Below are 26,189 nucleotides of genomic sequence, written 5' to 3'. Positions count from 1 at the left end.
TGTTTGCTAACGCCACACTCAGCAATATTCCAGATATATGGCAGCGTCTGTAAAATATTCGAGTCTGGACCCAAAATCCATTGATCGAGATGAGGAGAATCGATCTATGCACATGGGATACGAAGACCAGTCATCAACGAAGTTACTGTACCTTTTCTTTCGATCCAGTTAGTAGCTTCATACAAGCATTGAATGCTGAAGAAAGGTTCAAACCCGGATTTTCATGGAGCCAAAGGTTCATGAACGGGAACAATCTGAGATTCAAACAAGAACCTGTCACATCTAGGGGATGCAACTCTACACAGCCTATTTCGGTACCTCAGACAGTACATGCCCTCAAGAACCGCCTCCGTGGTGTAGTGGTTAGAGCGTCCGCCCGGAGAGCGGAAGGTCGCGGGTTCGATCCCCGACCGCGTCATACCAAAAGACGTTAAAATATGGTACTTGTTGGTCCCTGCCTGGAGCTCGGCATTAACGGGTACAACAAGGACTGGTCGTCTCGGAGTCAGTATAATATAATGAGTCTGAGTGGGGTATTCATGCTTCACTGCGGCATGGCATCTCAGTGAGCTAGCACTATAAAACCAGCTTCAGTCTGGGCTAGTACAAGCAGCCGCACATACACATACACACGCATGCACGTGGTCATATGAGCGACATATTCTCAAGCACGACGTTAAATCCAATTTCACCTCACCTCATGCCCTCAAGCGATAGAAACGGGTTTGATTCCTTTGACCATAGGGGCTGTAGGTTGGTTAAAGCGCTCCTTCGTCACGCCGAATATTCTGGTTCTACTCCCAACATGTGTACAATGTGTAAAGCCCCAAAGAGCGGAGAAAACGCGGAATCACTCACTCCTTTGAATAGTATGCCAGTGATATGACAGCGCTGTCCATGTTGTGAAGAAAGCAAGATGTTTAATTGTCTCTGTGATGAAACCAACGGACGCAGTTAATGTGCAGACAGACCATGATCAGAATAGATGCTACCTCCGAGATTCGAACCCGCACCACAACTGTACACATAAAATTGGGCCTAGACCACTTTCCTTTGTAATCAAAACGTCTACACTTGGGACCTTGTTAATCCGGACAGTGCCCTAACTCAGGTAACCGTCCTAGGTAATTAACACATTTCTGATTTAAAATACTTACGAATTTTTCATAATATTCGACATGTAGCTAAACGCTGTCTAAAGACAGGGGGGTTCCGGGGTACCGGATATAGCTGCATAACTCCCCTATATATATGGAATATTACTGAGTTCGGCATTAACAATGAACAAAAATACATAACCGTAACGCGGACAAAGTTCGCAGATCCAAACCAAGAACTAGTAACTCGTATAAGTGATTTTGCATCATTTATGCCTCATATTCGATTGTTGACCATGACCCTGAACACCAAGATGGAGAATATGTTATACAGAACACCAAGTACCAAGTATGTGAATCAGTCTAGACGCTGGTAATTAAGGCCCGATAACTAATTGTCCATATTTCACAATCTGGTGAGATTTCCTGCTCGAATAAATGACTCAAATTACCCAAGGTCACGCTGTCCATTTCTACGGCGTGACTTACAACCGGATGTCGTCTGCTGCCGTAAGGGGTCTACTTTCACTGAAGTGGTTCATTCGATACTATCGCAGGTTGTATCAGTAAGTTACAGCATGCATGCTTTCTGTCCAGTCCACCATTTGATCAACTTGATATCACGCCAGTGAAAGCAAGCCTAAATAGGCCCATTAAACCCAATCGAGGAAATGAGACTTTTAAACACTGATTATATCTGATTTTAAGTACAGGCCAGTCAAAGCGTCAGTTTCACATGAAAAAGAGAGCGAAAAAAAAAAGAGGTTAACATCGACTAACTGAGGTTGGCTGGTTGGTTGGTTGTTTGGTTGTTTAACGCTGCACTCAGCAATATTCCAGCTATATGGCCGCGGTCTGTAAATAATCGAGTCTGGACCAGACAATCCAGCGATCAACAGCATGAGCATCGTACTACGCAATAGGGAACCGATGGCGTGTGTCAACCAAGTCAGCGAGCCTGACCACCAGTACCCGTTGGTCGCCTCTTACGACAAGCATGGGTTACTGAAGACCAATTCTTACCCGGATCTTCACGGGATCTTCACTGAGGCAAGATTGCAGTTACGACAGCTGTACTTGTTGTTGTTTCGGGGTTTCCTTGTTTGGTAAGTAAGCCTCGGTCAGTAATATTCCCGGCATAAGTAATTATTATTTACATTGTAAATGATATACTCCAGGCTTGAAAAAACCCGTGATTGATTTCTGAACATCGTCCACCGTGGTTTGAAGACTGGAGGTCAACTAAGACACCGCGCCTTACCAACATATGGAATTAGTCACTTCGTACAAGTAAGGACGCCAGTCTGTTTACATTATTTTAGAAATTTGCATTTAAATTATTAATTATAACTTTAGAGACTTGTGCAAGTGTAAAGCAAAGGATCGGGGGTACCCGTGAAGGTCCAGGTTAGAATATTGATCTTCAGTAACCCATGCTTGTCGTAACAGGTGACTAACGGGATCGGGTGGTCAGGTCGCTGACTTGGGTGACACATGTCATCGGTTCCCAAATGCGCAGATCGATGTTCATGCTGTTGATCACTGGATCGTCTGGCCCAGACTCGATTATTTACAGACCGCCGCCATAACACGCGCAAGGTACTGGCAGTGGGTGAGTGAGTATGGTTTTACGCCGCTTTTAGCAATATTCCAGCAATATCACGGCGGGGGACACCAGGAATGGGCTTCACACATTGTACCCATGTGGGAAATCGAACCCGGGTCTTCGGCGTGACAAACGAACGCTTTAACCACTAGGCTACCCCACCGCCCCTTTTGGCAGTCACCTCATGCAGCGGATCCTGACTTCTCTGGATGATCATACCTGCACTTGTACGCCTTACACCTATGTGCCACCCGCAGCAATATTCCAGCTATATGACGACAGCCAGAGAATAATCATATCTGAATAAAACATTCTTGTGGTTCATTTTTAACAGGGGCAGGTGGGGTAGCCTAGTGGTTAAGGCGTTCGCTCGACACGCTGAAGACCCGGATTCGATTCCCCACATGGGCACATTGTGTGAAGCCCATTTCTGGTGTCCCCCGCCGTGATATTGCCGGAAAATTGCTGAAAGCGGCGTAAAACTAAACTCACTCACTCACTCCAATATTTACTACGTTGTACAGTGTGAAGTTTTTTAAAGGCATTTTGAAGTTGAACGAACATGAATACATGGCACGTTTTACAAATAACAGCGCTTTTTTTATTCTTTATACGACGTTTCAGGGCTGATTTTGGCCATAAAGAATATAAAAAGAAGTTGTTATCTATAAAACGTGTCATGTATTCAGTGTTCAGTGTGGCGTACAAACCAAACAAACAAACTCAAAACCGTGTCCGCGCTTTTAAAAACGCACATTTTGAAGTGAGTTTCTGAGTCTTTACCATGAACAAATTCCTCTCTTTGTGGACCAGGAGCACCGAGAGAATCTGGCGATTTCTTTCTCAGTTTCCACTCCATGGCCTCAATTAATCATAGAAGTACATATTAAAGTGGTTTTACATTTAGCCTATTACCATTGAAGCTCATTATCCGATTTAAAGTTCGCTATATATCGACTTATGTCACCCCAAGACATATGAACTTAAACCGCCATGAAAACCCAATCTGACATGTCCCGATAGCCCCCACAACGACTTATCCAAACAGGAAAAGTTTACTTTCATCGAATTACAGAGCGAAAACGTACATTATCTTTGATGTGGCAATGTAGATATATTTTGAGAGCCCACAACACAGCGCGCGGCAACCAGAGAGTTCATCAAAGACATTCCAGAAGCGAAGTAAACTCCACGACACCACCTTATCACGATTATCAGCGACATGGAGCTTGAAACACCTCAACATCAATGGAACATGTTCGGTTTTACCGTGGTTTGGAGCTATTAGAATTATTTTGGGGCTCATTTTGTCGCCAGAGGGCGATTTGTAGCGTGCTGCAATACGAATAAACATTAATTAATAGGGATTAGATTCACTGAATCGGAAGACGTTTGAGGTTATATTAGCGAGTGAGGGCGAACTGGTGATTGTATGACCGCTTTATTTCACTGGAGAAAAGTTGAGCTGTTGGAGTTACTTCCCTTGGGTTATGTGAGCGATTAATGTTCATTTGAATGTAAACCGGAAAGCTGACTTTACTCGTGTTTTTCAAAAGCCTTATATATATACATGCTGTTAAAGAAAGATCGATTAGTATATTAAATATCAAATGTACACCACAACCAAAAGTATGATTAAAGCAGGGATAATCTACTTCAGTCTTCTATTCTCCCTGATTAAAGGCACAAATTTATGGATGTCAACTTCTTATTTTGATGAATACGACGTATCGGCGTACATTCACCTGATGAAGGAGTAAGTATATACTCCGAAATGTCATGTCCATCAAAATAAGAAGTTGACATCCATATATTTGTGCCTTTATGTGTATCACCTCTAATCTGACCAGATGGTGGCCACATGAATACATGCAAACACCTAGTTGCGGGTACAGCAACGTGCAGTGAACTTGGACAAAGTACTGTGACTATGTGTCCCAGTCCACCCAGCTGTGAATGGGTACCTCGTTAGGATGAGAAAGCCACAATAACTCGGTGCGCCTAGTGGCTGCAAGAGTTGTATACTCCCCAGGGAGTTGAGATTGATAATGCGATGTGCCGTTGAGATTGGCATCCAATGATCGATGGAAAAAATACCAGCGCCTTGAGAATGCACTAGTGCGTGGATATGTGCGCTATATAAATATCCTATACTATACTAAATGCCGTTCCAAGAGCGTAATTATTGGTAGACAGAAGATCGTGGACAGGGCACTGTGATAAAAAAAAACCTGCAGCTTTCCAAACCACATCGAGGGCGTGAGTTCAAATGGTTTTATTTCTGCAATATCATGGCAGAGGAGAACACCATAAATTTACATATTGTTCTCATTCGGGGAATCGATCCCTACATGGGACGAGCGAACGCTTCTAGCCACTATTGGCACCAAGTTACCCCTGTGCCCTTCAGTCTGCACAGCGAAAACTGACCGAACACATTTTCACCGCAATCCGTTCATGGGGTATGGCCACCATTCATGAAACATGTAATGGCATTTCCGGCGCATATCATTGAAATAGTACAATATGTCTTCTCCACAAGATAGGTCCATCAGAGATCTGGTTGGCTTTTGATAGTAAGGGATTTTTAAACATTATTTTGTACGTGTACAGGGCCACAGCTGTGATTTAGACTGAAATGGGAGTTGTTATGAAATCCATTTTTTTACTACCTGACGATTCAGGTTAATAATGTAACAAATATCAATGACCATTTGTTTTCCATCGTAGTAAACATCAAGTTCATTTCATCATCAAGAGCGAGCGACATCACTGTGTCAAGTTTATGAGGTGAGGTGAGGTGAAATTGGGTTTAACGTTGTGCTTGAGAATATTTCGCTCATATGACGACGTGCATGCCTGTGTATGTGTATGTGCGGCTGCTTGTACTAGCCCAGACTTAAGCTGGTTTTATAGTGCTAGCCCACTGAGATACCATGTCGCAGTGAAGCATGAATACCCCACTCAGACACATTATACTGACTCCAAGACGACCAGTCCATGTACCCATGAATGCCGAGCTCCAGGCAGGGACCAACAAATACCATATTTTAACGTCTTTTGGTATGACGCGGTCGGGGATCGAACCCGCGACCTTCCGCTCTCCGGGCGGACGTTCTAACCACTACACCACGGAGGCGGTCTCAAGTTTATGACAAACCATCAGGAACACAAATAACAACCTGTGGACTGTGAAATAGGTTTATTAAAAAATGTTTCAGATGCCAGATACTGACATCTGGTCTACAAAACATTATATTTCACCTTACAACCTGCATGAGCTGTCATAGTATAAACACAATACAAAACAAATACCATGCGATGTACAATTTGTTAAGAAATATTGTTTCCTTAAAAATTTATGATGTTAAGGATATATAAATTCTGAGTACATCTGGAATCAGAATGACATTGTATTAATTTGCTCAACTTAGATTTTACTATCAACAAAGAAGAGAATAACAACTTTCCACCTGTATTGCCTTTGTATGTTTTAATTACTTCGTCACTGTGTACAAATTCAATTAACATTTTTCTCACCATGAGAAGAAATCAGCCATAACGTAACAACATTATCCCATTACCCCTAACATTGCACACTGGTGAATCTCAATGCTTAATAGAAGAATGAAATCATGATGAACTATTCATACATGAATGTAGATGTGCATTTATTCCACAAACTTAGAATACCACCAGCATTTCTTACCAGTAGAAGTGTTCTTACAGCTAAAGTTACATCTAAAAAAGGACTAAAGTAACTTCATTTTAGTGAAATATTACGTTTAACGCCCATGTCTCAGAGGGTTCAAAACTCTAGGTTGTTGTCTACACACTGATAAAAAGTTGAAACTGCCTGTCTGTGCTGCTAATGTTATATCGAAACACATGGGCTATTCCTGTTGCCATAAATCAGTTGTAGAACATATTCCTTCAAAATTATTTCAGTTCAAGCATTTTGTCTGAGAACAGATTAAGAATCATACGAATCTGCACAATTTTCTCCAGTTATCAGAGCATTGCTAGGAACCATGTTCACTGAGAGGAGGTGACATTTTGTGATGGAATTAGTTTAACAAAATAACTTGATGGCGCCTGGTATATTTTCCATCATAACATCAGGGTCCCAGCTAACACTGGTCAAAATGGCACAATGCTGAGAGTAAACAGGTACTTAACATTACATTATACAAAACAACCACAATAACCATGGTAACTGGAATGCTGAATGGATTTCATTTAATGAGACTTAGACACAGCCCTGTGAGTACACTGGAGGCATGCTTACATTAAATCAGAGGAATAGTTTCCTTTGTTGTATTTCAAAGGTTGATATAAGTGAACTTTCATGAGTAAATTCAAACATTAAATGACAAAATTCTTCATAATTAGTCAGATCCTCAAAAGCAGTTAAACAATCCAATGCACACCATGGACTTCATCATGACACTGGCCCTCAACCAGTACTCCTGGATATGAATCTTCTTGGCAAAGGCAGGAGATGATCCACAGTGATCCTGTTGCAATGGCATCACAATACAGAGCTTGTTTCGACAGGCGGCAGTAATGTGTTGGACGCAGGGTTATCTAGAAGTAGGGCTTGTCCTTGTCACACAGGGCCAGGATCTCGCTGTCAACTTCGGGGGGAGGAGAAACGATCCACGAAGGACTGGATGAGTCCAGCTGCGTTGGCTTCATAACTCTTTAAGGTCACTTTTCCATCTGTAAACAGACAGATGTTTACAATGTGAGCGCATTGTGTGAAATTAACCCTCATCATAACCTTATCATGTTTATGTTATAAGTTAAACATGTTAACACTTCTCAAGTACCACAAGACGCTGCTTTAACTCTGAGCACTAAGGGTGGATGACTTGGGAATATGGATTTCACTCAAGTCAAAAGATACAATCAGAGGTGAGGTGAGGTGAGGTGAAATTGGGTTTAACGTCGTACTTGAGATACAATCAGAAAATAAAATACAACCGTTTATGAATTTGCCCCACATTGCCATTTGTGATGAGTCAGAAAAATATAGCAATACATGTAAAACATCTTCAAGAATCAAAGATGCTGTGAGCCTTTTTAATAAATATTTAACCCACTGCTATTGTATAATGTCTTTTCCCACAGCTATCTTATAGAGAACTGGGGCATGGGTAGCCCTATTGTCTGCATCCATTGAGTAGCATCCATCAGGTACACCAGGAAAAGTCTGTGGATTCAAATCCTGGTTAACCCCAATTGTGTTATCAACACCATACCTCATAGATTTCACCAAAGTTGAGTGAGTGAGTTTGGTTTTACGCTGTTTGTAGTTTAACTCCAGTCATATCATGACAGAGACACCAGAAATGGACTTCACACATTGTACTCATGTGGGGAATCGAACCCGGATCTTCGGCATGACAAGCGGACACTTTAACCACATCGCTACCCCACTGCCCCTCATCAAAGTGGAAAACATGTGACACCTGCACCACTTTATGCTTTCCTCCCACAGCAAGCTGACCCGCTATTAAATGACTGGAAAACAGTTAGAAGTAGGGATGTCATGATACAAAAATGTCATGAATCGAATGGATCACGATAACTATTTTCGCAGCATTAAATTTAGTTACATTTTGAACATTAATATTTCTTATTTTATAATTGCCCATGAAAAGATCAACATATTTGACCTCTAATTTCCCATCTTGGTGGACGAAAAATAATAATTTATAACTATCATAACATAAAAAAACATGATACAATTGCAAAATGTAAACAATACATAAACATATTTAAACCAATACTTTCAAAATGAAATATCAATACAGTCTTGAATGTATGAATAATTGTATCGTCTTAGAAAAAGCATCGATGCATCATAGTTAGAGCAGTGTTGAACCCAACTCACAGCTTCATGAAGCTAACAAACCTTTCTCAGAAATAAATACATATGCACCACTTGCCTATGAAGACCCTCCCTCATGCATGCTCCCATTAAAAAAACCTACTTTTTATATATTTAACACATCATTTATTTATTTCTCACTTAACTGACCACATTAACTAAACAACGAAGGTAAGACACAAGGTAAAACTGTTGAGTAACGATAACTGTTACATTACCTTGTACAGATGTGTGGTGTTGAACAAACATCTTGCGTGGTTGTTTACGAGCAAGGACAACCTCGCGAAGACTTAAGAAGTGTGGTTTGGCATTGTCGTTGACATCAGAGTAGAAGTCGTACATCTTCTTCCCTTCTGCAACATCTGCGGTGGACTTGTACACCTGAACCACAAACGCCATGAAAATATGAGTGACTCCTTGTATGGTAAATCAAGTAACTGAACCAGGTATCTACCTATCTGGTCTGCAATTTATCCCATACAGGTGTTCCTGACAGTTAACACCATTTGCAAGAGACTGATTTACTAAACAGAGGATTTCAAGGAGTAAAGGTGAGGTGAAATTCATACTTGAGAACATTTCGCTTGAATGACGACGTGCATGCGTGTGTACATGTGGCTGCTTCACCTAGCCCAGACTTAAGCTGGTTTTATAGTGCTAACTCACTGAGATACCATGCCGCAGTTAAGCATGAATACCCAACTCAGACACATTATACTGACTCCGAGCCGACCAGTCCTTGTTGTACCCATTAATGCCGAGAGCCAGGCAGGTACCAACAAATACCATATTTTAAGGTCTTTTGGTATGACGCGGTCGGGGATCAAACCCGCGACTTTCCGCTCTCCGGGCGGACGTTCTAGCCACTACACCACGAAGGCGGTAGATGTGCATTTATTCCACAAACTTAGAATACCACTGGCATTTCTTACCAGTAGAAGTGTTCTTACAGCTAAAGTTACATCTAAAAAAGGACTAAAGTAACTTCATTTTAGTGAAATATTACGTTTAACGCCCATGTCTCAGAGGGTTCAAAACTCTAGGTTGTTGTCTACACACTGATAAAAAGTTGAAACTGCCTGTCTGTGCTGCTAATGTTATATCGAAACACATGGGCTATTCCTGTTGCCATAAATCAGTTGTAGAACATATTCCTTCAAAATTATTTCCATCAGAACATCAGGGTCCCAGCTAACACTGGTCAAAATGGCACAATGCTGAGAGTAAACAGGTACTTAACATTACATTATACAAAACAACCACAATAACCATGGTAACTGGAATGCTGAATGGATTTCATTTAATGAGACTTAGACACAGCCCTGTGAGTACACTGGAGGCATGCTTACATTAAATCAGAGGAATAGTTTCTTTTGCCGAGCGCCAGGCAGGTACCAACAAGTACCATATTTTAAGGTCTTTTGGTATAACGCAGCTGGGGATCAAATTCGCGACCTTCCCCTCTCCGGGCGGACACTCTAACCACTTTCAAGGAGAAAAGGATGTAAGTAGCAGTCAGTGGCAGTACATTCCTCAATACTTCAACAAGCTGACCTGCTGTCAGCTGAAGATGGCAGAGCTATTTGCACCATGAGGTCATCTATAAGACTCCTACGTAAATAATCTAAAGGGACACAGTAACCTTCCACTTACCACACTTACACAAGACGTTTTTGACTTAAATATTTCTAGCAAGCTGGAGTTTGAAACATTTATGATGACAAAATAAACAAGGGTGCAGTTGTAACAAAACAAAAATATCCACTTATCCAGTTTATCAGACTTTTACTTTTCTGGATATTGGATTCGCCTGACGTTCATGTGTGAGCGTAATAACATTTGATTATTGTATCAGCTGCATAAGTTTAGGTGCACATTATTCCAGCTGGAGTGAGTGAGTGAGTGGGTTTAGTTTTATGCCGCTTTTAGAAATATTCTAGCAATATCATGGCAGGGGACACCAGAAATGGGCTTCACTATTCCAGCTGGAAGTTTCTGAAAACTTAATGACATTAGTAATGACTATACACTTTGATTCACAATTTATTACCTGAAGCTTCTGAAGGAACTTCCCAATGGCAGGTTTGCCCACTTTAATGATCTTGGTGCGGTCAAGTTTGATCCTGAGATCAGGTTTACCATCCTCCCCTATTGTGTTGGTGATGGTGATGAAGTCTTCCCCTGCCTCCAGCATGACACGCAGGATACAGAACCTTGCCTGCATGTGGGCCTGTCACAAACAGTCATAATGTCACACGTGGAGAGTCAGATGGGACAACATGGATTGTATGGTGGGATCACATGGATTGTAAGGTGGGATCACATGGACAGTAAGGGTGGGACCAAAATGGATTGTAAGGTGGGATCACATGGATTGTAAGGTGGGATCACATGGATTGTAAGGTGGGATCACATGGATTGTAAGGTGGGACCACATGGATTGTAAGGTGGGACCACCTGGATTGTAAGGTGTGGACCACTTGAGGGTGGGGACCACTTGAGGGTAAGATGGGACCACATTGAGAGTGAGGTGGGACCACATTGAGAGTTAGGTGGGACCACATGGATTGTACGGTGGGACCACATTGAGAGGAAGGTGGGACCACATTGAGAGCAAGGTGGATCCACATTGAGAGCAAGGTGGGACCACATTGAGGGCAAGGTGGGACCACAGTAAGAGTAAGGTGGGACCACATTGAGAGCAAGGTGGGACCACATTGAGAGCAAGGTGGGACCACACTGAGGTTAAGGTGGGACCACATTGAGGTGGGACCACATTGAGGTAAGGTGGGACCACATTGAGACCACACTGAGAGCAAGGTGGGTGAGAGCAAAAGGACCACCACAGGTGGGACCACACTGAGAGCAAGGTGGGACCACACTGAGGAGTGGGACCAAGGAGCAAGGGGACCACACTGAGGGCAAGGTGGGACACACATTGAGAGCAAGGTGGGACCACATGAGGGCAAGGTGGGACCACATTGAGAGCAAGGTGGGACCACACTGAGGGTGAGGTGGGACCACACTGAGGGTAAGGTGGGACCACATTGAGAGTGAGAAGGGATCACATGGACTGTGAGATGGGACAACATGGATGGTAAGATGGATACAGTAACATGTCAGTAGTGTCAGTATGACCTAATCATCTTAATGCCAGGCACCTGAAGGGTAGCAACAAGTTCCATGTTTGACACAATCCAACAGATGGCAACCTCACACCTGGGCAGACGCTGTCTCCAATACACAACGGAGACAGTCTCAGTAAAGGGAGATAACCAGATTCATCTTACTGTTGTCATCTGACAACTCACCTGTCTCCAAGCACCCGTCTCTGGGGAGTAGAACTCCAGGGCCAGCAGACCAGCACGGGCCATGTTCAGCCAGTTGATGTAGATGATGTCATCAGCTGAGTCTCCAATGTGGCCAAATATCCTGCCCAATCAGATGTTGAATCGTGATTCAAGGGACCAATTAGATGTCAAGCTTAAGTTATAGGGGGGCCAATCAGATCTCAGGTAATTTTATAGGGACCAATCAGATGCCAGGTAGATATAGGGGGACCAGTCATATGTCATATTCATGCGAGACCAACAGCTAGTTATAAAGAGACCAATCAGACGTAAACGGGTTACATTGAGACCGATCAGATGTTGAGTGGTTATAAAGTGGCAAATCATAACATGTAGATGTACAACAGACCTATCCCATGTTGCAACGTTATACAATGCATTGTATGGTTGGTTCTAGAAGGGACCGGTTTGCGTAAAAAACAATTGATGATTACAAAAGGGGACAGGACATCAGATGAATGGTACAGATGCAGGGATGTCAGCCTGAAGTGTACAGAGTCTGATACCACAAAAGTTCCCAATGCCAGATGTCTTCAGGAAGGTTGGCATGAAATACAGTGAAATGGATAAGGGCAAGACAATCTAGCCAATTTTACCATACATACGCTTTGCAACTGAAATCAGCAAGGCAGTAGCCACATTGTTCATGAACCAAATGTCAATTCCTTTATGCAATTTCAATTGGAATACACAGACATGTTTTGCCAACAAAATTCCACATTAGTTAGACTAGAGTGGAAACTATAATTTTATTGTGAACCCCCTGGACTATGAATCAGAAAAGATTGCCATCAGAAACCTGTATATACAAGCCTTGTGTCGTATGTACAGGTGTAACAGGTCAATAGTCATGTCTAATTCCTATATCTTACTTTAGAACATCAAAGGAGAGGCAAAGGTAGATTCCAACACACTCAGCCCGACACTCCTCATAGCTTGACCCTATTGAGGAGAACTTGCTGTCCCAGGTCTCACCGGGGAGGTACCACGTTGTTATCTGAATACGATAAATCCATCAAAACTTAACATCTTGTAAGGAAACATTCTATTTGATATCATACAGTTGTTGTCTGACTATGATTATGAACATTTGTTGGAACAATTTGTTGGGTTGTGCAATTCACCAGGATTCAGTTGGGTTGTGTAGTTCACCAGGATTCAGTTGGGTTGTGCAATTCACCAGGATTCAGTTGGGTTGTGCAATTCACCAGGATTAAGTTGGGTTGTGCAATTCACCAGCATTCAGTTGGGTTGTGCAATTCACCAGGATTTTAATTGGGTTGTGCAATTTACCAGGATTTAATTGGGTTGTGCAATTTACCAGGATTTAATTGGGTTGTGCAATTTACCAGGATTTAATTGGGTTGTGCAATTTACCAGGATTTAATTGGGTTGTGATCTTTACCATGATTCAATTAGGTAATGCTCTTATCATGATTCAATAGGGTTGACCTAGTACCCAAATGTCTCTGGGAGTCGACAGTGTTAACTGACTGGACCTACCTTTTCCCCAGTTTCCGTGTGTCTCACGTTATCCTGGTCAAAGTTGAACTTTCCATCTTCTTCCTGACAACACACATTGACAATACGAGTACAACACTGTACACTTGCATTAAGTGTTGAACCGATGTTTATTTACCAGGTATGCACATCATTTACTCTACATCAAAAGTTCATACATACATAAAAATATGTAGCAAGGGAAAACGTATCTAAAGCTGTGCCCCTAGAACTGACAAACTCACTGTAATACAGTCCAGGGCCCCGTTCCTCAAAGCGATCATAAACCTAGGGTGATTGTAACTCCCATACTTCAACATAGACTTATGACAGTCGTAGCGCTATGATCGTTTTGCGGAATGGGGCCCTGATCATCGTTGTCATCTTTGATGAATATGCTTATCTTAAATCATAGAGATTACTAGCTGAGTGTGTTTCTGTTAATATTATATGAAATACTGATAATAACTGCAATACTGAAGGGAGAGTGTGGCACAGCCATATGCCTTCCCCACCTCCGCTCTGGATCTGCCAGAGTCAGCAACGCTATACATCATACGACAAACATTTACTTGAAATCCCAGGGCAAGTCATTATTGTGTTAGAGCTATCATTTGTGTAGAGTGAGTGAGTGAGTGAGTTTAGTTTTACGCCACACTCAGCAATATTCCAGTAATTGTAATTAATCAGGTCTGGACCAGACAATCCAGTGATCAACAGCATGAGCATCGATCTGCGTAATTGGGAACCGATGACATGTGTCAACCAAGTCAGCGAGCCTGACCACGGGATCCCGTTAGTCGCCTCTTACAACAAGCATAGTCGCCTTTTGTGGCAAGCATGGGTTGCTGAAGACCTATTCTACCCAAGATTTTTACGGGTCCATTTGCGTAGAGAATGCAAAGACACAATATTGGCATGTTCACCTTTTTAAAGAGCTTGCCACTACCATGACCCAGCAGTTCATGGAGTCCAACCTGGACTTCGAAGGATGGGAGTTTCAGCTTCACGTACAGCTCCTGGAAAGGGGAGATAATTCAATAACTATTACATACAAAGTTTCAAACTTTTTTGTGTTTAAGGGACACTAGCAGTGCAATCATACCAAGATGACATGTACTGGTGTTCTCAATATCAATCACTGGATTGTCTTCTTCAGAGCTTGTACAGAGGCCCAATCATGTAGCTGTGGAACAGTGCTGAGTGAAGGACTAAACCAGGGTTTTACACCGACTTTTAAAAATGGGAGTCATGGTGACACAATATTCATTATTGGGAGTCATTTTCAACATTTGGGAGTCATGAAACTTTTAATATTTCTTTGTGTTAATCATTCTCAGTATGTAACTGTGCGGGGGGGTAGGAACGGTTTTCAGAGGAGGGAGGGAGGGAGGGGGAGCTGATTTATGAAAAATATTGAAAATCAAAATGTGGGGGTAAGCCCCCTCCCCAAGCCCGCCCTGTTCCTACGCCCTGCTGTGTATGTCAAACCACCAAATGACACTACAGCATTGCTAAATTCAAACAGCCAGGATTACTGTCTCCTCTGAGTTCATTGGAACTATCTGACAGCCCTGTAATAGTCAAACTATCATCGAACAATATCATTTTTTGCTTATCAAATCGATAATATTGAACTGAATTGTGAGCGCCACCCATAAAACTTGTGTCAAGCTTGGCTCGTATGATAATATTTTGAGAGTCATTTACAAAATTGTTGCATCAAATACACAGGAATCGTGCGTCATGTAAAACCCTGGGATTAAACACACATATACCAATTCAACCACACATCTACTTCCTCCCTCTCCCTCTCCCTATCTTAGTAAATCCATTCACCAAGAATGAAAACCGAGGCTCTAGGTCACAATAAAAGGTATCGATTTAAGATCCATATTCATCCATATTCATCAATTTGCATCTATACAGTTTTGAATTTTTCTTGTGTGCACCAGTCACTGGATATTAATTGACAATACCTCAACAGTTCATAATAATACATGAAATGATTTACCTGTGACAGCACACCTTTAGTTCATGCCTCATTCAATTCAACACAGCCCTACACAGTCATCCAAGCCCAAAGGAGAGCAAGGAATACCATCACTATGATGTGTAAAGATAGGGTGGGGTTCAGGGGCTTCAAACCCACTGAAACAACCCCATTGGCTCCTCCAACACAAAAAAAATCTCAATGTGGTCTTAAGTCATTTTCACAGGGTGGGGGGTGGGGGGTTCGAACCCCCTGAACCACCCCTCTGGATCCGCCAATGCCTCTCACTGTTACAGTTGTACGAGTATAAATATACATATAATTAGGCAAACAAGATAAGGCAACACTGAAAAGCTTGCATAAGGCAATAGTCTACAAAACATTGCATCAGTACAGTTGACGTACTGTCCCTTTAATTGCTGCATCAGAACAGATGTATTAAGAGAAACGGCACTGAATGTCTTCACCTTGTCTTCGTCATCAAGGAATGTGATCTTCGTGTCCTTATAGCCAGACGTCAACACGTTCCCCAGTGACACGTTCTTGAAGCCCTCATTCTGCCGAATATCATCATCTGGTATGTAGGTTTAGATTACAGAATTAGCAAAACAAATACAGAAACAACAAGTGTTTGCCACTGATATGGCAATGTCCCCCGCTGCTAAAGAATGGAATATCTATATTTACTACTTTTTATTTTTTGGTCACATACAAGATGCCTGAAATGACTGGTGCCTGCATAATCACCCAATGTAGGCTGTCAACGTAATTGAAAACATTGGGTGCAATGTTTTATGAGATATCACGTGTAAATAAGTTTGAAAAGTGGTCAAAGTGTCGTGGTGACCTTGAAGACAAGGTCAAGGTTACCCAAATAAACTGGTGTCTGTGTAATCCCCCAATGTAGGTTGTCACCACATATGAAGACATTGGGTACAACAGTCCATGAGATGTGTTAACAAGAGCTTGAAAAGTGTTCAAAGTGTCATAGTGACCTTGTAGATAAGGTCAATGTCACCCAAATCGACTGGTGTCTGGGTAATCCACCAATGTAGGCTGTCATCAAATTTGAAGACATTGGGTACAACAGTTCATGAGATATCGGGTAAACAAGAATCTGAACGGATGAACGGACACTGCTGAATACATAGTCCCCCGTTCCACGTTGCGGAGAGGGACAATAAAGTATACTTGAGGGGAACCTCAACAATTAGCAAAACAAATACACAAACTATAAAGTGCAAAACCTTTGAATCACTTGCTGTCCTATTTCAGCAAACTGATGATGTTAAACCAAAGCCAACTCACAGTTAGGAATGTTGATTCCTGCAGGGATGCCACTGCCTCCGAAGCTGAGGACGTCTAGGGAGGTGAAGTCTGGCCGCAGGAACTTGTCCTTCTCATACGCTGCTGGCCATGGCAATAGTGCCAGCAAGTGTTCTGCACTCTCCACCAGGGATCCAAATTTGGCACTCATATTCTTGTTCACAACCGCAGCAAAACCTAAGCAGAATTACACACACAAATATAAACACCATATGATGTATAGTCCGTTTGGCTCAAAAGCGGACCGATGAATTGCAATCTAACATAAAATACTCAATGAAACACTGATCATAATGAAAACATCATACCAACTCTGTGAAGTTTTTGCAGAATTTATGTCCTAAAAATTAAAAAGTTGTTTAACAAACTATCATTAAAATATTGACACAGTTCACTATTTGTTACGAGGGGGGAGTGCAGAGAGAGGGACAGCCAGGTGTGCGAGAAAGGCTGGAGACGGCACAGCACAGGTTAATGAATCAATAACTTTGTCGGCACTTGTGTCCGTGCTTCTCTAACACCTGGCTGTCCCTTTCTCTGCACTCCTCCCTCGTAACAAATAGTGAACTGTGTCAATATTTTAATGATAGTTTGTTAAACAACTTTTTTTAATTTTAGGACATAAATTCTGCAAACAAAGCTCAGAGTTGGTCTGATGTTTTGATTATGATCAGCGTTTCATTGAGTACTATATGTTTATTAGTTTTTTAATTAGATTGCAATTCATCGGTCCGCTTTTGCGCCAAACGCACTATAGGACTTAAGTATACACAGGATCTCTCGTATTAGAAGAAACATAACTGATAAATGAAAAGAAACAAACATAGAGTTTCCCCTAAGTATAATGCTGATGTCTGACATCAGAATAAACATGACTGACAACAGTATTAACACAATGTTTGACATATGTGTAAACCTACCTTCAAATTCCCCCCTGACACCATAAGGGTCTCTATAGGACTCTATGAAGCCAATATATCTGAAACAAGACAGTCACAGGCTTCAGACAAGACATCTGTACAAAAAAAATATATATACTCTTTGAATGGCATTTAGAAGTTATACACAATATGGGTGGAAATTTGTGGACGTCAAGAAAGAAACAAAGAGCTTATACATGTTCACATGAGAACAACTAAAGTGATGACAGCTGAGTACTAGTATTAATATTTTATACTTACGTCTCTACTATAGGACCCTTGTTCTTTATCCAGAACCTGGAACCATCTTTGTGTGCTGGTAGTGACCCTGTTGTGAAGCTCTGGGCATACTCTTCCAACATTCGCACCTCATTCTCTGTGGCTGCATTTTTCTGGAAGGCAAAATGACTTTGGTTTAAAGCAGCTCTGAACAGTGTTTCAATCACATCCAGTAGGTCATTTTGACAGGCCTGGAAAGCCAAACATTATAGACATCACAGATGTCACGGACGTTTACCACTGTCATGAAACCCTCATGCATGATACTTATATCCCAGTATCAGGATGACCTAGATCCCTCAGAAATGATTCTTTCTCTTGTGAATAAACAGCATTATCAATTTTGGAGGATTAAACTCACTTTTTAAACATCTTTACATGCAATGCTGGCGAACATAGGTTGAATTCATTGTCTGTCCTTCTCAGTGTTATATTAGCAATGCCCCATACATAAGCTACAATAGGGGCTTAAAAGTTGTCATTGTACTTTGATCAAGTTAGAACTATCATGTTTCAATTCCATGACATCCTACTGTCTTCAGAAAGGGCAATCCATGAAAACTTAGTGGACTTCAAAAAGGTTTCTTGCATCATCACATCATATGAAATCCATTATTTAATCAAATCTGAAACACTATTAATTTTTGACAAAACACATACCTTGGCCTCGTTAAGGTTATCTACAACACGTTTGAGAAGTGGAGAGTAGTCTCCCCTGGTAACCTTGAAGGTGACTGGTCCGGCAACATCTGTTGGTGTAAACTTATGTTCTCCAAGCCCATTTTCAGATTTTACACCTGGAATATCTCCACTGGCTGGTGAGAAAGATGATGGACAGAAAATTATCACATTAGATAAACAGTTATCTTTCCTTCATATGCAAGTCCTGTTAGATAGCACTTTCATTTACACAGAACACATTTGGTGGCACATGTATTTTTGGATTATGACAAAAAACGTGTTCTGAACATAATTTAGAAGCAGACTTGGAATAAAGATGTAACTTTGTGTATAGCGTATGAAAACTAGGACATTATTTCGCTACAATAGTCATATAATACATTATCAATTACACAAATTTTACATAAATATTCATAAATATTTATTCTCAGCGATATTTCTTGTAATGCACATTTTAACAAGCAATACCGTAAAATGGATGTAGTTGTGCTTACCTGTTGTCTCGACAGAGGCTAGTCTGATCTCATAAACAGGGAGGCTAGTACGCTTGTCTTCAGTCTTGAACAGGCGCGTGTTATATGGACTTAAGTCCTGGAGGAGACAATATGTTATACCCAGATGAGGAAACACTAATATACTGTGATACATCACAGAATCAGTTCCATAAGTGTGAGGACGAAAGGTGATATTCAACACATGCTTACACATACCCTTCTGTATGTTTGACCGAGGCCTTGTAGTTCTGCTGATCAATATGATCAATACATGTCATGCAGAACTCTATTTTGAAGCCTTCATTTCTGAATGTCAGGAGCGATGATTTTCTACTAATGTGTGATTTTCTTAACATGCTTAAGGGAAAAACGTTTGTGAGTTTGTTCACCATAAAGTGTTTCGGTATGCTGAATAAGGCACTCTGTAATATTCCAGTTATATAACAACTGCCTCTTGATTACTGAGCCTAGACAAGATAATCCAGTGATGGATAACATGGGAACCAATGAACATATTTCAGATACAATGGCAAGCATTAATGGGTCAGAATGAGCACCCAAAACGGCTAGCCAGAATTCACACTGACATGTTACTGTCGGCTTAAGGTGACTTCACAAACCGTTCAGACAGGTCAGAGATATCACTAATGGATTTCTAAAATGTTTTGTCAAAAGATTAAAGGGACCAATTCTCCTTATCCCATGATAAAATACTTTTTGAGTTACATCATAACTCCCTCAAAACATGACTCTGTTCAAATTACTTTCCGTTTAAAGGGGAGACAAGGTGCCCTTTAATAATTCTTGTAAGATATATCTGAGAGAAGACAAATCACATCACAGATGATGTCTATGATATATACTTACCAGTTTATTCATAAATTCTTGAGCAATTTCCCCATCTCGCTTGTCACAGTTCTCTGAGAAGTAGGTCGTTGTTCCCTGAATGAGGAATATGATATACTTCAGCTGTATTTCTGCAATATCTCAGTGAATATTGTACAAGAGGTCATGTTTCTAACTAACAAGGTAATAACCCATCCTACTGACACTACAGCCAAAAGGCTGGTTCATCTCCATTGATTAATTTAAAGTTTATCAATATAAATGATAATGCCTTATATGCTATTGAATGAAAAATTAATGATGAAAACATGTTATACAGTTAATGATTGGCACATGCAATTGTTTTGAAAATGTTAATGATCAAGAATTAATACAAAATAGACATGTTACACAATTCTGATTATAGGCTTAAAATATACCACCAACCACAAACAGGCATACCACATCATGTCACACACTGGCCTGAGAAAATTTAAATACTCAATATATTTTCTAAATTTGTTCGACTCGTTACATAGTCGTGCCGTGACAGTAAGAAAGCTGTATAAGTACTTTCTCCCCAAGCCCCAGTTCCTTGTCCCTGGCTGCGAGGGAGTACATGCGGTCTTGGACGGAACTCCACAGGGACTGGATGCTCCCAGGGTCGGCAGCAGCAGCAGCACTGTTTAGGATCAACTTCTCCATCTTCTCCTGCACACAGAAACAATGTCATGCACTGAGTTGCAGGGACAAGTGACTGTTGCTGAGTCACATCAGCAATATATCTGTGGGTATTCCAGCAACAATAGTGGCTGATATCAGCTTTACCCAGTCATTGTGTTCATCATGATCAGCTATAAAAATTATCCAAACTAATAGAAAATATTCTTTGACAAACTTAACAGTCATGGGCAAAACATTTGTGAAACTGATTTCACATTTCTTACAACAACAATCTTGAACTTCAAAACTTATTCTCGGTAATTTCTCATCTGTTTCTTACCTTTGGCAAATTGGGAATAAACTTGCTGTCACCAAAAGACTTGTAGTTGCCCATATTGCAGTAGAAACCAGCCGCGTACATCAGGACAGCCTGGAGTGAAGTAAATGGCATACATAGCATCACAGCTGTAGGATCAGGGTTAGAATTGGTCTTCAGATACCCAAGCTGGTCATAGGAGGCAACTAATGGGATCAGATGTCAGGCATGCTCACTTGGTTGATACAGTTCATCGTATCCTGTCTAGATTAATGCTCATGACATCAATCACTGGATTGTCTGGACCAGACTTGATTATTTATAGACCGCCATAAAGCTGGATATTGCTGAGTGCAGGGTTAAACAACAAACAAAACAACAAACAAACACAGCTGTAGCCTTAGTTGTGTCATGCGACCGCCTCTGTGATGTAGTGGTTAGAGCGTCCGCCCGGAGAGCGGAAGGTCGCGGGTTCGATCCCCGACAGTGTCATACCAAAAGACGTTAAAATATGGTACTTGTTGGTCCCTGCCTGGCGTTCGGCATTAATGGGTACAACAAGGACTGGTCGGCTCGGAGTCAGTATAATGTGTCTGAGTGGTGTATTCATGCTTCACTGCGGCATGGTATCTCAGTGGGCTAGCACTATAAAACCAGCTTCAGTCTGGGCTAGTACAAGCAGCCGCACCTACAAATACACATGCATGCACGTCGTCATATGAGCGAAATATTCTCAAGAACGACGTTAAACCCAATTTCACCTCACCTTAGTTGTGTCATACAATTAGGGTTAGCTAAAATATTGACCATCGGAAATATTGTTAACTTAAACAACTGCTGACATGGAAATCATGTCAGTCATAATATTTCACATGAACTGTTCTGATGACATAAAGCACTCTATATCATATATAGATGGGGTTTTTATAGTTATCCACCAATGGCATGGAATTTGGACATTTATTTTCATTTTTGCTCTAACTTACTTCTCCATTATTATAATTCATCTCTATGATCATCATCTAGCCCTATACAGAATGATACCATATCAGCTGTTTCCATATTTGAACTCAGTGACAAATGTTAATTCAGCATGTTTAGAACAAAATCCACAGACCTTTTAAAGATTAACGACTTGATAGATAATTCAAGGCTCTAATCCTTAAACTCATGAACTAAATATATCTTTCTGTAGTTCTAAGAATCATTATGACAGTAGATTCAGATTTCTTCAGATTAATAAAGTCATATAAAGCTTGCTCGCTTACAATGCCATCCACTAAATACTAAAGCTAGCAAGAGGGGTGAATGAGGCCCACCTGAAACTCTTCCTTGCTGAGGCCATTCTGTGTGGCTACTGTCTCAAGGTCAGCTGTCGACTGTGCCCGGAACACTCTCTGCAGCAGGACGAAGATGCCTGGGGATTCTGGAGATGTCTGTAATATTGATAGACATGAACTGACACAGCTGGCACTCGAATCTGCTGGAACACCACCTAACACTTTAGTCTGCTGGGACACCATCTTACTGGAACACCAACATATACTTAATAAGTCTCCTGGGGCACCATTTTACTGGGACCACACCTTACACTGAAGCCTGCTAGGACACCACCTTACTGGCACACCAACTTACGGGGACCACACCTTACACTGAAGTCTGCTGGGACACCATCTTACACTGAAGTCTGCTGGGACACCATCTTACTGGGACACCACTTTACACTTAAGTATGCTGGGACACCATATTACACTGAAGTCTGCTGGGACACCACTTTACACTGAAGTATGCTGGGACACCATCTTACTGGGACACCAACTTCCCTTAATGTCTGCTGGGACACCACTTTACACTGAAGTATGCTGGGACACCACCTTACTGGCACACCAACTTCCCTATATGTCTGCTGGGACACCAACTTACTGGGACCACCAACTATATGTCTGCTGGGACACCACTTTACACTGAAGTATGCTGGGACACCACCTTACTGGCACACCAACTTCCCTATATGTCTGCTGGGACACCACTTTACACTGAAGTATGCTGGGACACCACCTTACTGGCACACCAACTTCCCTATATGTCTGCTGGGACACCACTTTACACTGAAGTATGCTGGGACACCACCTTACTGGCACACTGGCACACCAACTTCCCTATATGTCTGCTGGGACACCACTTTACACTGAAGTATGCTGGGACACCACCTTACTGGCACACCAACTTCCCTATATGTCTGCTGGGACACCACTTTACACTGAAGTATGCTGGGACACCACCTTACTGGCACACCAACTTCCCTATATGTCTGCTGGGACACCACTTTACACTGAAGTATGCTGGGACACCACCTTACTGGTACACCATCTTACAGGGACCACACCTCACATTGAAGTCTCTAGGACACCACCTTACTGGGACCACACCTTCCACTGAAGTCTGAAGGGACACCATCTTATTGGGACACCACTTTACACTGAAGTCTCTGGAGGCACCACCTTACTGGGATACCAACATATACTTAGGTCTGCTGGGACATAATCTTACACTTTTGCCCTTACCTGCAAGAGTACAATGAGACCACCATTGAAGGAGGCTTGTGAGATGTAGTGGGCGTAGAGCTGCTCCTTATTCGTCAGACTGTTGAAGGCATCCTCACAGTCCAGCAGGCAGATGCCAGTCTCATTGGACAGTACGTACTGGGACAGGTCAGTCATTCTACGGGAGTACTGGGGACACAAAACATGGAAAAACACATAATCATTTAAATATCCATACTAACTCTACACACTTCCTCTGTATTCACCTGAAGAAGGGGCATCAAGTACCTCTGAAACATTGTTATGAATGAATGAAAAACGATATTCATCGAAAAGGATCATATATTCATGTTCTTACAACTTCTAGTTCTAAATCCCCATTAAAGATTTCTGGATGGGGAGTATGTCCTGTGGACTCATTTTAGAATACTCTGCATATCTCTGGTCAGCAGCCCTAAACAATAACCCTTCATTTCTACCATGGACCAATTGATCCAGTCAGCTTTTTCAACATGATAGCAACTAAGAGTGAGTGAGTTCGGTTTTATGTCGCTTTTAGCAAATTTGAATACAGTGAGACCTCGGATACCCGTACCCCAGATATCCGGAAACCTCGCCATCCGGTCAATTTTTAGTAAAAAACCAATCTCTTACGTTATAAAAGTGACTGTCTATAACGGATATTCGGTTTCTGTTTCCGGACGGTACATTTTACAAACAAACCAGCTAAATCAACAAAAAATTAACTCACCTATCCGCACAAAGCTTTAATCTACCGCTAACCGTGTGAAGGGAAGTGCGAGAGTCCTACGTGTTTTGACACGAGACATGGTCGGCTAATCCGGATTAATGATCATCAAGGTACTGGTGGTGATTAGAAGGCCTAGCTAACACTGAGTTAACCATTGAGTTCTAACTGTTAAGTTGTTTATTCAGTCAAAGCAATAAAAGTGCAGTGCGTCGATATTCAAGTCAGTCGGTCTTTCAATTGATCACAAATGGCTAGTCAACCTACTAAACGCAAGCGCTACGCAGTGACAGCCAAGGAAAAGAAAGAGATATGTCTTTACAAAGAACAAAATCCCAAAGTAAGTTTTAATAATAGTATGAAGGCCTACTCAGCTACTTTGAGAACAATGGCGACTGTGAAAACCTGTTGTCCGTCGTGTTGCAAAGGAGCGGCACCCAGTGTAAGCAGTCCTCAATGAAAGACTTTTTCAAAACTGAATAATTGTAAAGGTATGATTGTTATGTTGTGATGCTGTTTTTGAATGTCTATACATGTACAATAAATGCTTGATGATCATAAACATTTTGGATTTTCCTTGAGGTGTATGAAAACCAAAAATCCAGATATCCGGATATTCAATTATCCGGACGATTTACGTAAAAACGAATGTGTCCGGATATCCGAGGTCTCACTGTATTCCAGCAATATCATGGCGGGGGACACCAGAAGTTAAACAAGCTGAAAATAGTCTGCTTTTCAGTAATGACATTACAGGCACCCAAGTCTGCAAACGCTGAAACAAAGTTTTGTCCATTCCTTTCACACCTATGGGAGAATCTGAATAAGAACATAGGTCCAGCAACCCATGCTTGTCATAGGAGTTAACCAAATGGAAACAAACAACAGTCAAACTCGGTGTTTGATGCATGTCATTTAGTCTCAATTACATTTATGATTGCCTGTGATGGAATCAGGTGATTGTCTGCTCTAGACTCAATTATTTATTTACAGACTACCAAAACACTGTTAGTAACTAACAAACAACACTTTTTTCACGCTTTTTGAAATGGAACTGCTGTCTTGTGTTGTATCTACTACAATACATCGTCTACCATGACAGCTGTATCGCAACATACCTTTAATACAATTGAAAATGAAACGTTATTAATTCAGTTGTATACAGTTGCAAAAACATTGAAATAGTCATCTGTGCAAAGTAACCGACCAATATTGCCTCCAATGGCTCCATATTCTGCAAAGCCTAAAGGCTGAAAATAAAGTTTTAGGAGTACATCTGATTGCATACACGCAAGAACATGTATGCGAAGGCAGAAACCGAAAGGAGACATTGTTACTGATTATGAAAAAACTTCAAATACTTGGAATCTGAAGCTGACAAGTTTCAACAAGACTTTTGTTATTCTCCTTAATTGATGAATCAAATTCTCTCGACGCAATGTGACAAAAGGTTGAACTATGCAAAGAGCGATGCATACTATATTGTCTTCCTAAATATGAAAAGTATTTAGCTTTCACCTGCACGGATCATAACACTCACATGTGGCACGATCTCGCACCGATCACACTTGCACCGGAAAAGGAAGGAAAGAAGGGAGATAATTCAGTTCCCCACCAAAACAATGGCAGCCGAGAATGCATTAAGCTATCGTTTTATCGCCCTTGAAATGTATATCAGCTATGCGAAGCGTAGACTTAACAACTATAGTCTGTTTGCGGTGAAAACGAACCGATGAATTTCACAGAGAAATTAAGATTGCGAATCCTCATAATTTTACCTTGCCATTTCAAAATTTAAATCTCAGATTTTTATTCAACTTAGGATAAAAGTTGTTTAACAAACGATCATAGTTTCAAATCGGTATTATTGGTTTGTATTACAAGGGGGTATGCACATTAAGGCGCCAGGCTACTGATCGAGCGAGGTTGAGGTGCCGGGATCGAGCCCACCT

General features: G+C 41.4%; 1 protein-coding gene across 1 annotated transcript; it reads right to left on the bottom strand.

Annotated features, from left to right (window-relative positions):
• Positions 1–5,890: 5,890 nt before the first annotated feature.
• On the bottom strand, positions 5,891–25,818 carry LOC124275596 (dipeptidyl peptidase 3-like). The gene is given in 20 exon segments (XM_046711189.1): positions 5,891–7,353; positions 7,355–7,425; positions 8,818–8,980; positions 10,650–10,829; positions 11,911–12,031; positions 12,822–12,946; positions 13,453–13,515; positions 14,376–14,468; positions 15,910–16,016; positions 16,751–16,945; positions 17,689–17,747; positions 17,950–18,080; positions 18,628–18,782; positions 19,143–19,239; positions 20,010–20,084; positions 20,541–20,678; positions 20,971–21,060; positions 22,266–22,382; positions 23,511–23,678; positions 25,778–25,818. Coding segments are annotated over 19 exon segments (2,199 nt in total). The 5' UTR covers positions 23,667–23,678; positions 25,778–25,818; the 3' UTR covers positions 5,891–7,290.
• Positions 25,819–26,189: the final 371 nt, after the last annotated feature.

Source organism: Haliotis rubra, unplaced genomic scaffold, assembly GCF_003918875.1.
Source record: "Haliotis rubra isolate DU_JTF1 unplaced genomic scaffold, ASM391887v1 Scf20, whole genome shotgun sequence".
Lineage (NCBI taxonomy): Eukaryota > Metazoa > Mollusca > Gastropoda > Lepetellida > Haliotidae > Haliotis > Haliotis rubra.
The sequence above is the reverse complement of the archived record's forward strand: the minus strand, read 5'-3'. Positions and strand labels throughout refer to the sequence as shown.